This window comes from Myotis lucifugus, unplaced genomic scaffold (assembly GCF_000147115.1).
Source record: "Myotis lucifugus unplaced genomic scaffold, Myoluc2.0 scaffold_1034, whole genome shotgun sequence".
Classification (NCBI taxonomy): Eukaryota; Metazoa; Chordata; class Mammalia; order Chiroptera; family Vespertilionidae; genus Myotis; species Myotis lucifugus.
The window spans coordinates 41,938-55,956 of NW_005872082.1; the positions used below are offsets into that span (position 1 = coordinate 41,938).

A 14,019-nucleotide genomic window follows, 5' to 3' on the forward strand; every position below is an offset into this window, starting at 1 on the left:
CCACCCCCATGCCAAGCACTTCAGCTGAAGGCCACCGTGTGCTCACTGATGGGGCCTCCTGTGGCCTCGGCATCGGCCTGGAGACAAGGTGGGAAGTGCCAAGCCGACAGTGTGGCACGGGACTTGGCACCAGGCTAAGGCTCACCCCGGGAAACCATTCCTATCCTCTCTCCATCTCTGTCCTCTTACTTGCGAATGAGCCCTGCTGCTTCTTTCCCTTCCTTTCCTAGGACCTCCCTTCCTTCTCCTCCCGCTTCCCAACCTCCCCAGACACTGCCCAGACCTGCTCTCTATCCCAGCCTGCCCCGTCCCCCGGGGAGCCAAGGCGCCTCGCCCCATCTCTTGTCATCTTGTCTTTGGCTCGGACAGGGTGGTTAGTCTCCACGGGACCGCAAAGGGCACCCATAGCAGGGATCACAGCCCCGGGCACAGCGGGGGCCACAGGGGGGTGGGGGCTGACGGGGAGGGGATGAAGGCAGGTGCTGTCCTCGGTGTCAAGGAGGGTGGGAAGAGGCAGGTGTCCCTCTGCTCCTCACCTCTCGTCCTAACCTAAGATGGTCCAGAGCATCTTCCCCACCAGGGCGTCTTCTCCATCAGGGAATGTTCCAGTAGGGCCATCACCACCCCAGCCATCAGGCCTGGGTGTCCTGTGACTTGGGCATCAGACAGGATGCTTTCTGCTCCATCTCAGGCCCAGGTTTAGGACCGGAGGGACCTCATCTGATCAGCGAGGGCTTTGGGGCCGAAGCATCCGTGCTCCATTCTCTGCTCAACAGCAGCCCTGGCCCTCAGCCTGGCTCTTCGCAGTTTTCCCAGGAGAGCAGGGGGCTGGGCTGGGGAGGGGTCCGGGGCCTCGTGGCAGGGCTTCAGAAGGTGGCTCTGTGGAGCTTCGCAGCGGTGGCCTCCGCCAGGGCTTGCACTGAAGAAGAGGGACATCGGTGAGAAAGGGGCCGCACAGGGCAGACTCCAGACCCTTTTCCCAGGAGCGAGACTCTGGTCAGACCTCGAGGGCCGGCCCCTCCCTCACCCCGAGAGAGGAGAAACAGAACGCAGTCAAGTGCTCCCGGCTCGCCTGGCACTGAGCGCCCTGTGCTGGGGGAAAGGACGGGCACAGCCTTTGGCTAGAGAGCCTGACGTCATTTTAATTTACAGTGAGGTCTGGGATCAGTAAGATCTGGGCAAAACAGCTTCTGGGTGCTCCTGAGGCTGGGAACCTCACAGGAGCTCCAGGGGAGGGTGTCTGGGAAGTCCCCTCCGGACAGTGGACAAGGGAGGCCTCAGCTCTGTTCCATCTGCTTCCGGAGAAGCAAAGCCCATGGCATTGGCGTGGCAGCTCCAAGCAGCCGCCCTGCCAGCCGGCACCGGGACCCAGCATGGGGACGCCGGGCTCAAGCAGCGGGGTGGCGGGGGAGAGCGACCAGGCACCGGGCGGAGGGGAGAAGCCATGCCGGAATGAGAGGGTGCAGATGGCTCAATGGGGGTGAGGGCAGGGGCCCCCCTCCCTGGGGTGGAGGAAATACAGTAGAAAAGTGCTTACGTCCGAGCTCAGACCCGCATGGCATGGCTGCTGTCGGTGCCCCGTGGGGATTCAGACGAGAGGGGGTTGGCTGGTGAAGTCGGGGAGGCAGGGGAGGTGGGAGGGCTTGGGGTGGCACATTGCACTGGAAACAGAAATGAACAGGGAGGTGAATGGGGGGGGCGCGGTGGCGGGGAGCAGGCAGGTCTTGCCCCAGAGGGCAGAGAGCAGGGCAGGCGACAAGCAGAGAGAACAGCGGAGCCTGGGGACCTGCCCAAGCTGAGGCAGAGTGGCCTATGGGGCGCTGGGGTGGAGAACATGGCCCCGGGGCAGACCTGGCCAAATCCAGGCTCTGCTGGGACCCAGGGTGGCTGCGGCTGGGGCCAGGCCTGGCCTCCGGGCCCAAGGCTCCCCTCCCACCAACAACGGGGAAGTTGGCACAAACCTCCATAATGTGCGCAGGGAATGGGGTGGCGCCTTTCCTAGGGGTATAGCGCTCTGCTAATGATTAGCAGCGCAGGAAAGTCACTAATCCAAACCACCGGCCCCCCCTTATGATGATCGAAGTGAGGTGATCACCATGTTAACTGATTCCTTTAAAAAGGAGGCTTCTGAGAGGCTGAAAGCGAGTTCTGGTAACTGTGCCCTGCCCTAGCTGATTTGGCTCAATGGATAGAGCGTCGGCCTTTGGATGGAAGGGTCCCAGGTTCGATTCCGGTCAAGGGCACTTGCCCGGGTTGCAGGCTCGGAGATTCTCTCTCATCATGGAAGTTTCTATCGCCCTCTCCCTTCCTCTCTGAAATCAATAAAAATGTATTTTTTTTAAAAAGGAAAGAAATGTGTGCCCTGCTGGTTGAGACTGTGCACAATCCAGTGACGGCAAACTGCCATCGACCCCTGAACAAATCTACGAGCCTTAAGGTGCTGACTTTGAATCAATGAGATTTTACTCTATTGTCATCATTATTTCATGTTGAGAACAACGAGACGTTGCATTGTTAGGGACCAGCTCTATGCAATCCTGGCCCTTGTGCACCTGCAGCCCAGCTGCGAGGCAGGAGGGAGCAGAGCAAATGTCCTCACTGTGGCTCAGAGCAGAGCCAGGCCCCGCCAGGGTCTCACGTTTACTCTGAGAGAGGGATCTGGGCGGTAAACTTCGGCTCCCTGCCCGCCCCCTGCCCTGGACCTCGTCACCTTCCCTGCCCTGTGCAGGAGACAGGGCCAGCGCACCGCCCATCACATATGTGCACACCCACACACATGTACCGAAGACATGGAGCAGGAAGTCGTGTCTGCCCACACACAGCACGGACTTTGTGCATGGGATGCAGCTAAACCGTATCCTTCCTTACTGCACACAACTCAGATTCGTGCGCGCACACACACATACATGGCCCAGCACACCTATAACTTCACATTCAAACGCATTCACAGATGCTTTCGAAACACACATTCCTGTGCATGTCTGCATCGCGATGGTGAGCTCTCTGGCAACCTTGGTTTCTAAAACAGTCAAAAACTCAAAAGCTAAGAAAGGACCATCTCAAGGAAGCCAAATGGATGTTACAATGTACATGCAGGGAGTTCTTCCAGTTACTCGGGGAGGCGCTCCTTGGAGTCCAGGGACCCTGAGTTACGCACGACTCGAAGGTGCTGACTGGCTGGGGTTCCAGCCGGTGGGAGAGTGAAAACAAGAAAATTAGAAAAGAAAGAGGAATTGAGGGACCCATGACATCCATAAGAAGGCCCAACCGAAGAGAGAAAATCTTTGGCAGAAAGTAGACATAACTTTAAAAGTGTGACAGCTTGGGAGCATTTAACGTAGCTACAAACAGGTCTGAACCATTTAGAACCCCTCAGGGCAACCCTTGACAGAGGCCAGCTAAGTAAGGCTATTTTTAATGACACTAAAGCAGTAAGAGCAAGCAAGACTAATTATGTCAAATAGAACCTTTTTAAAAAGGCAGAGAAATATTAGAAATACAGCCATTGAAATAAAGCTCACATATGCAGCAGGTATGTACTGGACAGATGTGGTATTATAATTGTGCTCACAAGTCCTGCCACATCTGCACGCACCAATAACCAGTCACACACACTCACATTCATGAGACCTCCCCCCACACCCCACGCAGACAGATGTTCACAAATATTGCAATATATACACCGTGCACAAAATATACACAAACGTTTTTATCATCCCCCGTTCTGCAAACAAAGCCAATCACACACGAACACATGCATAAACACTACCTCCATCCTGTATTGGGCCCCCTAGACACATATACCTACACTCCGACAGCTCAGCACATACACCTGTGCTCACACATAACCGGTCTCCACACAACACCCGGAGACATTTTGCACACACGTACACACATACACACACACTCCTATATTTGTACTCAAACATTCCCTCCCCGACACACCACACACTGGAATGCACACAAATACATGCGCATCTACACACAATACTGACTCAGACACTGTACATGACCTCATGCCATGTCCACGACCTGAAAACTGCCACGCCTTCCGCCATAGTGCGGACTTGTGTCCGTGCGCACTGGGTGTTCGTGCCCAAGCTGCCACACACGTCACTGACCACACCATCCGTGCCGCACACCCACACTCAGGCACTGTCCTCCCGCCCGTGCCCAGCACCCCATGCACACAGGCCCCCAGCATGGACGTTGCCCACACTAGGTGTGCCCAGGAACAGTCCTCGCTGTGCCTGGCAGATCAGCCGCTCTGGGCACCTGGACCATAGACTACGGGTGGTGGGGACAGTGGGCGAAGTCTGAGGTCTGGCCTCCCACAGCCATTTTTTAAATAGTTGGGGTTTGGGCAAAACCCAGGGACCGTGTGCTCAGTGCACAGGCCCTGAAGTGTAAGCGGTGTGTGTGGAGGGAACCTGAGAGGCCCGGCGGGTTTTGTTTCCCTGGGACCTTTGGCTGGGGAACTGTAGGAGAGAGAGCCAGGGGCTGGGGCAGGGGCGGAGGGAAGGATTAAGAACAATATTGTGCTCTAACCTCGAAACAGGAAGTTTCCCTTTGCCCAGAGCGGGTGGAATTTGATCTTTGGAGGGTTCAAGTTCGTTTTACAGCTGAACTGCAGGAAGGTTTGACGGGGCCTCCTGGCGGCCAAACTGGTTCTGCTGCCTCTGGCTACAGCGTTTCCCTCGCCCTCAACTCCAGCCCAAAGGGTAGCCTCTCTCTGAAGTATCTCCAGGGGCTTCCGCAGGACACCCAGCTAATGTCCACTACACCCCAAGTGCCAGTAGGTTCTTCCTTACATCCTTATTGTACCCTAAAAGCTGCTGGTTTCTGAAAAGATCCATATTGAAAATAGCTACAAAAACACAAATGGCTCCTCTTCCTACGTCAGCCATTGATGTTTCAACGAGTACCAACTACCACCATCACCACCACCACTACTGCCCCAGCTGGCGGGAGCTTACTGAGCACGTACCGAGTGCCTGGCACTGTGCTAGGGGCCTAGCGCACACTGTGTCCGTTCCTCACACCACCACACCGGTGTCTTCATTTGAATTTTACAGAGGAGGGGCTGGAGCCTCAGGTAGCCAGAACTCAAACCCTCGTAAACGCTGCCATGAAACGCCATCCCCTCCACTGACTCCCACCCGGGCTGCTGTACCTGTGGCCCGTGCCCTGTCGCTGCTTCCTGGACCAAAGTCATCAAACCCAGCATCTTTCCGGGGCATCCGTCCTGACCGGCCCCCCAAAGCCCCCTCTGTTCCTCTCCCTCTCCATCCTAACCACCTTGTCTTGAGGGGAGACAACAGTTCATCTTCCAGCCTTCATGACTCAACACTGTCTCTCCTCCACCGTTCGTGCTCCCGTTCAGAAAGAATCCCTTTAATTCTTCCCACCTTCATTCATCTCGTTCTTGCCTATTATACTCTCGTCTCCTCCGGGCGATGTCTCAGGCCAAGGAGAACGAGTCCTGTTGACTTTGATCTCACGGTGTCAATGTGGGACCTGCTGCCCTTGGACCCGTGTGAGTCAGCCCCTCAGACTCATCTTTTCTTAGCAGCCAGAGGGGAAGTGAGCCCTCGCCGGCTTGGCTCAGTGGATAGAGCCTCAGCCCGAAGAATGAAGGGTCCGGGTTCGATTCAGGTCAAAGGCATGTACCTTGGACACAGGCTCGATGCGGGAGGCAACCATAGGTGTGTCTCTCTCACATCGATATTTCTCTCTCGCTCTCTCTCTCTCTCTCTCTCTCTCTGTCTGTCTCTCCCCTTCCCTTCCACTCTCTCTAAAAATCAATAAAAAAATATTCTTGGGTGAGGATTAACAAAGCAAAAAAGAAGAAGGGGAAGGGAAGGGTACCCTGGAATACCTGGCCCTCACCCCTCAACTGGTTAAATACTTTGATCTTTTCCAGTCAAGTCAGTTATCACCTTTCTCTGTGCTCCCCAACCTGCCCAGGTAGAGTGGCTCCCTGCGCTCCCTGCATGGCCGTGGCCATCCCGCTATACAGGGGCGAGGAGGGTTGTCACGGCTCTGCGCTCCTGCACCAGGAACTCTGGCCTCTGTGTGCCCTGAGCCTAGCACGGTACCTGGTGCCCAGTAAATGCTCATCCTGCCGCGCCCTGTTCCTCTCTAGCCCTGACCCCTGACAGCGCCGTGCCTCCTCCCCTACGTGGTCAGCCGTCTCCCTGGTGTCTCCCTGGCGGAGCGAGGCCCAGCCCCTCTCACCAGACAGCATGCGGCCCCTGCGGGAGGCCTCGGTCGCCAGGGCGCAGGAGATTTCAATCCGCTTCTCCTGCTCCTGCAGCTGGCTCTCTGAGTCCTGGGGCACGTCCACAAGGTCCCCCTCGCCGGCGGGCACCACGTTCTGCATACTGAGGAGGCACAGACACACAGACATGGTGGGGGGACAGGATGTCCTGTGGGGGGGACCTGTGGACTGAGGTTGGGGGGGGGGGTGCCAAGGGCATGTGCAGGCTCTGGTCCCCAGCAAGGCTGTCCCCAGGGATGAGGGGCCCTGGCACAACGCATGTTGGGACCCTTACCCACGATGCTTTACAATGAATTAGAAGGTTCAAGTGCACGTTTAGGGCTGCCGGGGAGGGGAGAAGTCACAGAGGCAGCCCCTCAGTGTGTCCGGATGAGAGCATGTGCGTGACCTCACGGTGCTCTGGGCACCACGGGCAGCCCCTTGCCCCACCGGAGGGCCAGGCCCAGATCGCTGCCCTGAGCCACTGCCTCCATTCGCTCCACTCTGGGGGAGGCTGGGGTCCCCTCGGACATGGGTTGGAGTGCTGGTGTCCTCGGTGCCAGGGGGGCAGAAAAACCAGAGGTTCCCCTAGGCCAGTTACCTGGACTTGGCAATGAGCGTCTTGATCCTTTCCACCTTCTTCTGCTTCTCCTTCAGCTCCTCGGGGCTCAGGGGCGTGTCTGGCTCCAGGTCGATGTACCGCTCAGGGATGAGGACTTTGTCGGGGGTGGAGAGCTGTGGAGGGACCACGTTCATCTCTCCCTCCGTCCCTCCCAGGGCCTCCGCTCGCCCCGCCCCCGGGACTCCACTCACCTCCTTGTTGATGTCCACGTCGTAGTGCTGGGGCTCCAGCTCCATCTTGCGAAGCCGGGCGATCTCCTCCCTCGGCGTCTCGTAGGCCTGCCCGCCAGGCTCCTCCGCCCGCAGGGCGGCCTCCAGGTTGGAGATGTCCACTTCATGGATGCTGCGGTGACGACGCACCTGGGGACGTGGGCACCTCCACTTCTACCCGTGCCTCCCGGGAACCCTAACCATGCATGTCCCCACTGTCCCTGCCCGGCTCGCTGCCACCCCATGGCTCCCACTGCAGAGCCACCCTGCCTACTACCTGCCCGAAGCCTGCCCGCCTGCCAGGACCCGGAGGCAAGACTTTGTCAACATTTCTCACCAGCATTCGTCCCCCCGCCCGCTGTGCCCTTTGTTCGCCTCCTGTGGCACATATTTGAGTAGTTGGTTCAGTGTCTTACACTCAGTGTCTCTAATCATTTCCTATTATTATGCAAGTTCCAATCCACCAACTGGAATTAAACTGTTTGAGGGCAGGGTTTATGAGTCACAATTTTTGCATATTTCAGAAAGAAAAATCAGGCAGATGCCTTGGGCTCCTCCCAGCCCTGCGCTTAATGGCTGTGTGGCCCAGGACTCCCTTAATTTCTCCTGGCTTTGTTTCTCTCTCTCTAAGGATAATAGTTCCTAGCCCCGAGTTATTGAAGGACTAGGCGGAGAACGTGAAAGGGACTGGGAACTGGACTGCGCCATGCAACGCTGAGCTGGCACGATGATCGTCAGGACACTCAGCCCAGTGCCACGCCCACAGCAAGTGCTCTGGAAACGGTTGTGAGTGCACCCGACACACTGCACTTGTGGGTGGTGGATTGCGTAGTGCCTTCCGTTAAAGGAATGGTATGTAATTTGTTTCAACCAAGACAATCAAGGCATTCCTGTGTGTGAGTGAGTTTTCTTTAAACACAAAGGAAACACCCAGCCCGACTGGCGTGGCTCAGTGGTGGAGTGTTGACCTATGAACCAGGAGGTCACGATTGGATTCCCAGTCAGGGCACATGCCAGGGTTGTGGGCTCAATCCAATGTGGGCATGCAGGAGGCAGCCAATCAATGATTCTCTCTCATCATTGATCTCTCTCTCTCCCTTCCTCTTTGAAATCAATACAAATACATTTAAAAAAAGAAAGAAAAAGGAAACGCCTGTAGCAGGATTGATCTCCTTGCCCGGTGGGCAGAAGCCTTCCAGGTCTCCCAGTGCCCAGCTTAGATCCTTCCCGGCCCCTCCCTCTCTAAGCCCCAGCCTACCCCCAGGACTCCAGCCCAGGCTGGCCGGGTACCCGCACCCACACCCGCACCCGGGAGTAGGCAGTGGTGACCACTGTCAGGCCACGCCTGGGGGTGGCTGGGAGGACCTACCACTTTGTAGGCTGGCCGGGGGCTGGGGTCGGGGGCAGGGCTGGCGGGAAGCTGCAGGCTCCTCCGCTTCTCCTTCATGGAGCCGCTCTGGTGGCGCCGCATGCGGTCGATCTGCTCCTCCACGCTCATCTTCACCTTGCCCTCGCCCGGGAACACCGCGCTCTTGGGGCGCTCCTGCTGCGGGGGGAGGCGAGGCTCTGAGAGGCGCAGGTCCTCCACCAGCCTTTTCAGCTGCCCTCATCCCTTAAGGTTTCCCTTCCTTGGGAAGCTTGCCTGCAGTCAATGGAATAGCGGTCCCCGGCAGCTATGTCCAAGTCCTGACCCCCAGGACCTGGGAGTGCGACCTTATTTGGAAATGGGGTCTTTGCAGGTGTGATTAAATTAAGGGTCTCAAGATCATCCTGAATCAGGGCCACCCTAAAACCAATAATGGGTGCCCCCATGGGAGACAAGAAGACACATGGAAGAGGTGATGCGAAGGTGGGGGCAGAGACTGGAGTGATGTGTCTACAAGCCAAGGACACCAAGCAACAACCATCTGCTGGGGTGGGGGAGCGGGGGGCGTGGCTGGGCCTCCAGTGCAGACTTCTGGCCTCCAGGACTGTGAGAAAATAAACTTCTGTGGGGTAAGCTACCAACTTTGGGCCATTCTGCTCCTTCACAGTGGCCCTAGGACCCCGACACACTGCTCTGGCCAGCACACGACTCTGACCACTGGTTTCTGCCACATCTGTATCTCATCATCATAATTTTGTTCAGTACTTTTTTTATCTTTATTGTGCACACATTCCTGTCCCTTGGCACGTCTCCTTGAAGAAGACCCCCTCAGTTGGGGCTGCTGCTGGCCTTCCTGCTTATTGTCTTCTGCCTCCAGCCCTGGGTTTCTCGAGCAGGAGAAGCAGATGGTGGACACTCAGGGCCCCTGGGCTCCTGGCCTGGCTCAGGCCCGCCAAGCCCCCAGAGCCTGCAAGCGCACTTACCCGGCCAGAGAGGCCATTGGGGAGCCCGTTAGCATTCCTCCTCACCACCCCTGAAGGGGTCATCTCTTCCTCAGCGGGTGACTTTGTCCGCGGGGGCACAATGCCAACTGCAGGGAGACAGAGCGCCAGTGGGCCTCATGGAGAGAGGAAGGCGGAGAGACAGGGCGGGGCTGCTTCTTGGAAAGGCTCGGTCTCACCTCCCCACCTCCCGTGGAGAAGACAGACAGGCCGGGGCGAGCACTCCATGGGTATGAGTGAGCACTGCCCTGCGCTCCTCTCTGACCCTGAGCCTTACTTCTCAGGGAAGATGGGGCGGGAGGTACCTTTGTTGAGAGCTGTCTGCTTGTCTGCCTCCACCTCTTGCCGGGCAGGCACGAGGCTGATGTCCCTAGACGTGTCCGGGGGTGAAGTCTGGTGGGACTCTCTCTTGCTTGGGTCGTAGCTTGCCTTGGGCTGGAAGGAAGGATGAGGAGGTGTTTAATGCGCGAGTGACTGCCAGGAACTAGGCCCCGGTGGTAGTTCTTTGTTTAGCAATGGTTGGCATGCAAACCCTTGACAACCCAGGACAGGGCTACGCCGCGTGTGCCAGCTGTGAAGTGGGCAGGGAGGCACTAGGCTGGGCAGGGCGAGGCCCTCGGGGAAGGAGGGCTCACGCCTCCAGGAGGCCCCTCAACCCGGCCAGGTCCCTCGGCAAGCACAAGAGCGCGGGCTCTCTGTGAGCCAGAGAGGAGGGCCATCAGGACAAGGATCTCTGAGGATCCTACCCAAGACTTGAGCAAAAGAACCAGGCGAGCTTTGGGACCAGGACTCTGGGGGCAGGAAAGGGGCACTTGGCTTGTGGCTCATAGAATCATGAGACCAGAAAGGGCCTCAGCCATCATCTGCTCCATTCTGTGCCTGCCCCCCGCCCCCGCACCCCTCCGTGCAGTTGAAGAATCTAAGTCCCAGTGAGGACCACAGAGAAAGAAGCCTAGACCAGAGCTCAGAAATCTCCATTCCAGCCCCCTGGAGGGCGCGGCAGGTCACACACCCTGCCTTCACCTGTGAAATGCAGTGCCGTTCCTCGCTGGGCAGACCCCACACACCAGTAGCTGAGATGAGAATACGGGTTTCCCAGTTTCAGGCACAGGACTATTTACTCACCGTGCAACCTCTTCCGAGCCTAACTGCACGCCTCTCCTGGATCTTCGCTAGGGATCCAGGCGAGAGGGGAGGCCAGAACAGGGGAGAGGGGGCCTGTACCCTTATATTCCAGGGGGTGGTGAGCCCCAGAGAGGACAGAGGCAGAGACAGAGAGAGCACGGGGGGTTGGGGCCTGGGGTGGACAAGGACAGGACCAGTATGTGTGTGGGGGTCCCTTGATTCCCATCATCTGGTCATGCTGGTAGGGAGGGGGCCATACCACCACCCCTAGCCAGGGGCCCCCAGGAGCCGGGGCACAGGGTAGAGCAGCAACTCATTTCCCCGTTGTCCACAGAAAGCGAAGAGGGGAAAGAGGGCGTGTGAGTGTCCCCGCCAGCCCTTTCCTTATTCCAGAGTTTCACCAGACAGAGGGCCCAGCAGAAATTCAGTGCGGGGGGTGAACACTGGCACGGAGAAGTGACTCCCTGCCCCACCTTGCCCCTCACCTGGCCCTCTGTCCCGTTCCCTCCACCCCTGCCCTCCAGGACCCAAGGGTGCTGGGTACCTGGCCCCTGGCGGTCTCGCCACTGCAGTGCCAGGAAGGGGAGTTGGGGTATGGCCAGAAGTGGCTCTCGCTAGGGAGTGGAGGCACGGTGGGAGGAGACTCCAGGGGCACGTAGGCTTTGGGGAGGGGGGGCCGCGGTGGGCCGGGCTCCTGAGGCAGAGAGAAGCCAGAGCATTAGGAGGAGCGAGAGCAGGCGCTGTGAGAGCAGGAGAAAAGAGCGTTAGCAGAGGCAGGCGCCACCGCGGAGACCCGGGGCCCTGGACCCGAACTCCCACCTGTGGCCTGGACACCGCTGCCTGCAGAGCCGGCTCCCCACCCTGAGCCACCTGCGCACCACGCCCGTCACTCCCCAGCTCTTCTCCAAAGTTCTCTCCTCACTGCCTCACCGTCACTCCGACACCTCCCCACCCTGTCCCTGTGCTCCCCCCAGCCCCTCTGCCTGCGACGGCCTGTTCCTCTACCTGTGCCAACGCCTCAGGCCCAGTTCCAGTCCCATCCTCTCTGGAACAGCACAGCATTTACGGTCTGAACCACGTGGTTCAGCACTGAGACACGCAGCGCCACGTGCCTGAGGCTGGTTTGCTGTCTATCGGCCTTGGTCCCCACTGGGCATTGGGCTCTCTGAGTGGAGGCCGTGGGCATGCAGGGGTGCCCCGACAGGGCCTCTTGCCACCCCCTCCCGCCATAGAGCCGGTAAACACTTGCTGATCGACTGACTAGGAAACTGTCCCCCAGCCCTCACCCTGTCACCCCCTGGAACAACCCTGGATTTAAATTCCGATCAAGTGCTTAGTATCTTTGCTCCCCGTCCTGGTGCTCCAGAAGGAGGCCAGGGATGCCGGTGAAGACGAGAGCAGGCACAGGAGAAATGGGAGGGTAGATCACACACTGGAGGTGAGAACGGCCCCTTAGGCAGAGGCACTGGGGCTGCAGGCCTCGGGGGAAGATGGGGCACAGAATCTGTGTAGTTTCAGGCAAATGAGGACCTGGTCCTCCCTCCCCCGTTCACCGCCTACTCCATTTCATCAGCTTACCTCATTGGACCCAGACTTGGTGGGGGACCCCTGAGAGCCAGACACCAGGGAAAAGGGGCTCAGGGGGCTGGTGAGGCTGGCGGAGCTGAGAGGGCTGGCAGGGCTGTTGGAGCTGTAGGTGGTCGAGGGGCCAAGGCCTCCTTGGGGAAAACAAGAGGAGGAAGATGAGGGTGGGCAGGGGTGTGGCCTGGGGGATGGATGGGCTATGTAGGTGGAGAGGGCAGGGCAGGATCCAAGGACTTGGGAGGGTCCCCCGAGCCTGCCAGAGGGACTTCCATATGGGCTGGGTCACGGCTGGGAGCTGCTGCACAGGGGAGAGGATGTCAAAGCAAGCCGGCCCAAGGTCCCAAGGCTGAAGGAGGACTCTAAGGTAGAGGCCTCAGACCACCCAGGGGCCCGTGGGTTTCGGGGCCGGGGACGCCCAGCTGCTCTTTGACCTTTTCTGGGGAGAAAATCTTGGGTATCAGGGTCAACAGCATCTCTGAGTGGTATATCTGGTCTGTTCTGGAGAGGGAAGGATAAGGGTGTCCCACCCGCCACCCCCGGGGCCCCGGGGAAGACTTTGGAGCCCTGAGAGGCCGTGGCTGGTTCTGAGCACAGAGTGAGGGCCTAGAACAAGCGTGCCATACTTGCGGCTGGCAGGCCGCATGCCTCATTTATTTAAACGCTCCAGTCACGAGTTTGACATGCTTGGCCTAGAGCAGCGGTTCTCAACCTGTGGGTCACAACCCCTTTGGGGGTCGAACGACCCTTTCACAGGGGTCGCCTAAGACCATCGGAAAACACATATATAATCACATATTGTTTTGGTGATTAATCACTATGCTTTAATTATGTTCAATTTGTAACAATGAAACTGGGGGTCGCCACAACATGAGGAACTGTATGAAAGGGTGGCGGCATTAGGAAGGTTGAGAACCACTGGCCTAGAGGGTGAGCACGCAGGTGTGGGAGGAGCCAGGGCACTGAGCGTTCCTGGTGAAGCCAGAGGCCCAGGCTGGCAGGGGAGGGGCCCACCTCTGTGCTTGGCCGTGTCTGTGCCCCGGGACGGGTTATTCTTCCTGAGCCCCTCCATCACGTCCTGGATCCTCCAGATCTCCTTCTGGATTTGCCGGTTGAGCACCTCGTTCTGCAACAGCCACAGAGCAGGTCAAAGGAAGTGACTGCTGAGGAGGGTCCCAGCCCTTTCCCACCTCCCTTAAACCAGCAGCAGGCAGGAGCCCTGTGCACGAGGGAGTGTAAACACACACACACACACACACACACACACTCTCTCTCACACACACACACACACACACACACTCACACACACACACACACACCCCTCCATTACACACACACACTCACACACACCCCTCCATCACACACACACACACACACACACACACACACCCCTCCATCACACACACACACACACATACCCCTCCATCACACACACACTAACACACACACACACACACACCCCTCCATCACACACACACACTCACACACACACACCCCTCCATCACACACACACACACACACACCCCTCCATCACACTCACACACACACACACCCCTCCCTCACACACACACACACAGACACACACACCCGTCCGTCACACACACACACACACACACCTGCGTCACACACACACACACAGACACACGCGTCCATCACACAGAGACACTGACACAGACAAGCCTAGATCTCAAAGAGTGACACACTGACGCACGCACACACAGTTTAACAGACTTTCACACACCTTTCTGCGAGGGGATGCGTAGGCACTCGAATGCATATTAAACGTCAGGAGGGGGGCCCAGGACACACTCATCTCCCCCTGCTCTCATCCTTCGGAGACAGGGAGAGGAGGGGAG

At 58.1% G+C, this 14,019-nt stretch overlaps 1 protein-coding gene across 1 annotated transcript in view; it reads right to left on the reverse strand.

The window, feature by feature from the left end:
* The window catches only part of PLEKHA6 (pleckstrin homology domain containing A6), a 54,559-nt gene continuing 40,540 nt past the window's right edge, over positions 1 to 14,019 (reverse strand). Inside the window, 10 exon segments of the mRNA XM_023747888.1 lie at positions 1 to 919; positions 1,538 to 1,661; positions 6,238 to 6,383; positions 6,861 to 6,994; positions 7,073 to 7,240; positions 8,460 to 8,633; positions 9,440 to 9,546; positions 9,763 to 9,892; positions 12,161 to 12,300; positions 13,178 to 13,289. Coding sequence (XP_023603656.1) covers positions 1,546 to 1,661; positions 6,238 to 6,383; positions 6,861 to 6,994; positions 7,073 to 7,240; positions 8,460 to 8,633; positions 9,440 to 9,546; positions 9,763 to 9,892; positions 12,161 to 12,300; positions 13,178 to 13,289 — 1,227 coding nt within the window. The 3' untranslated portion in view covers positions 1 to 919; positions 1,538 to 1,545.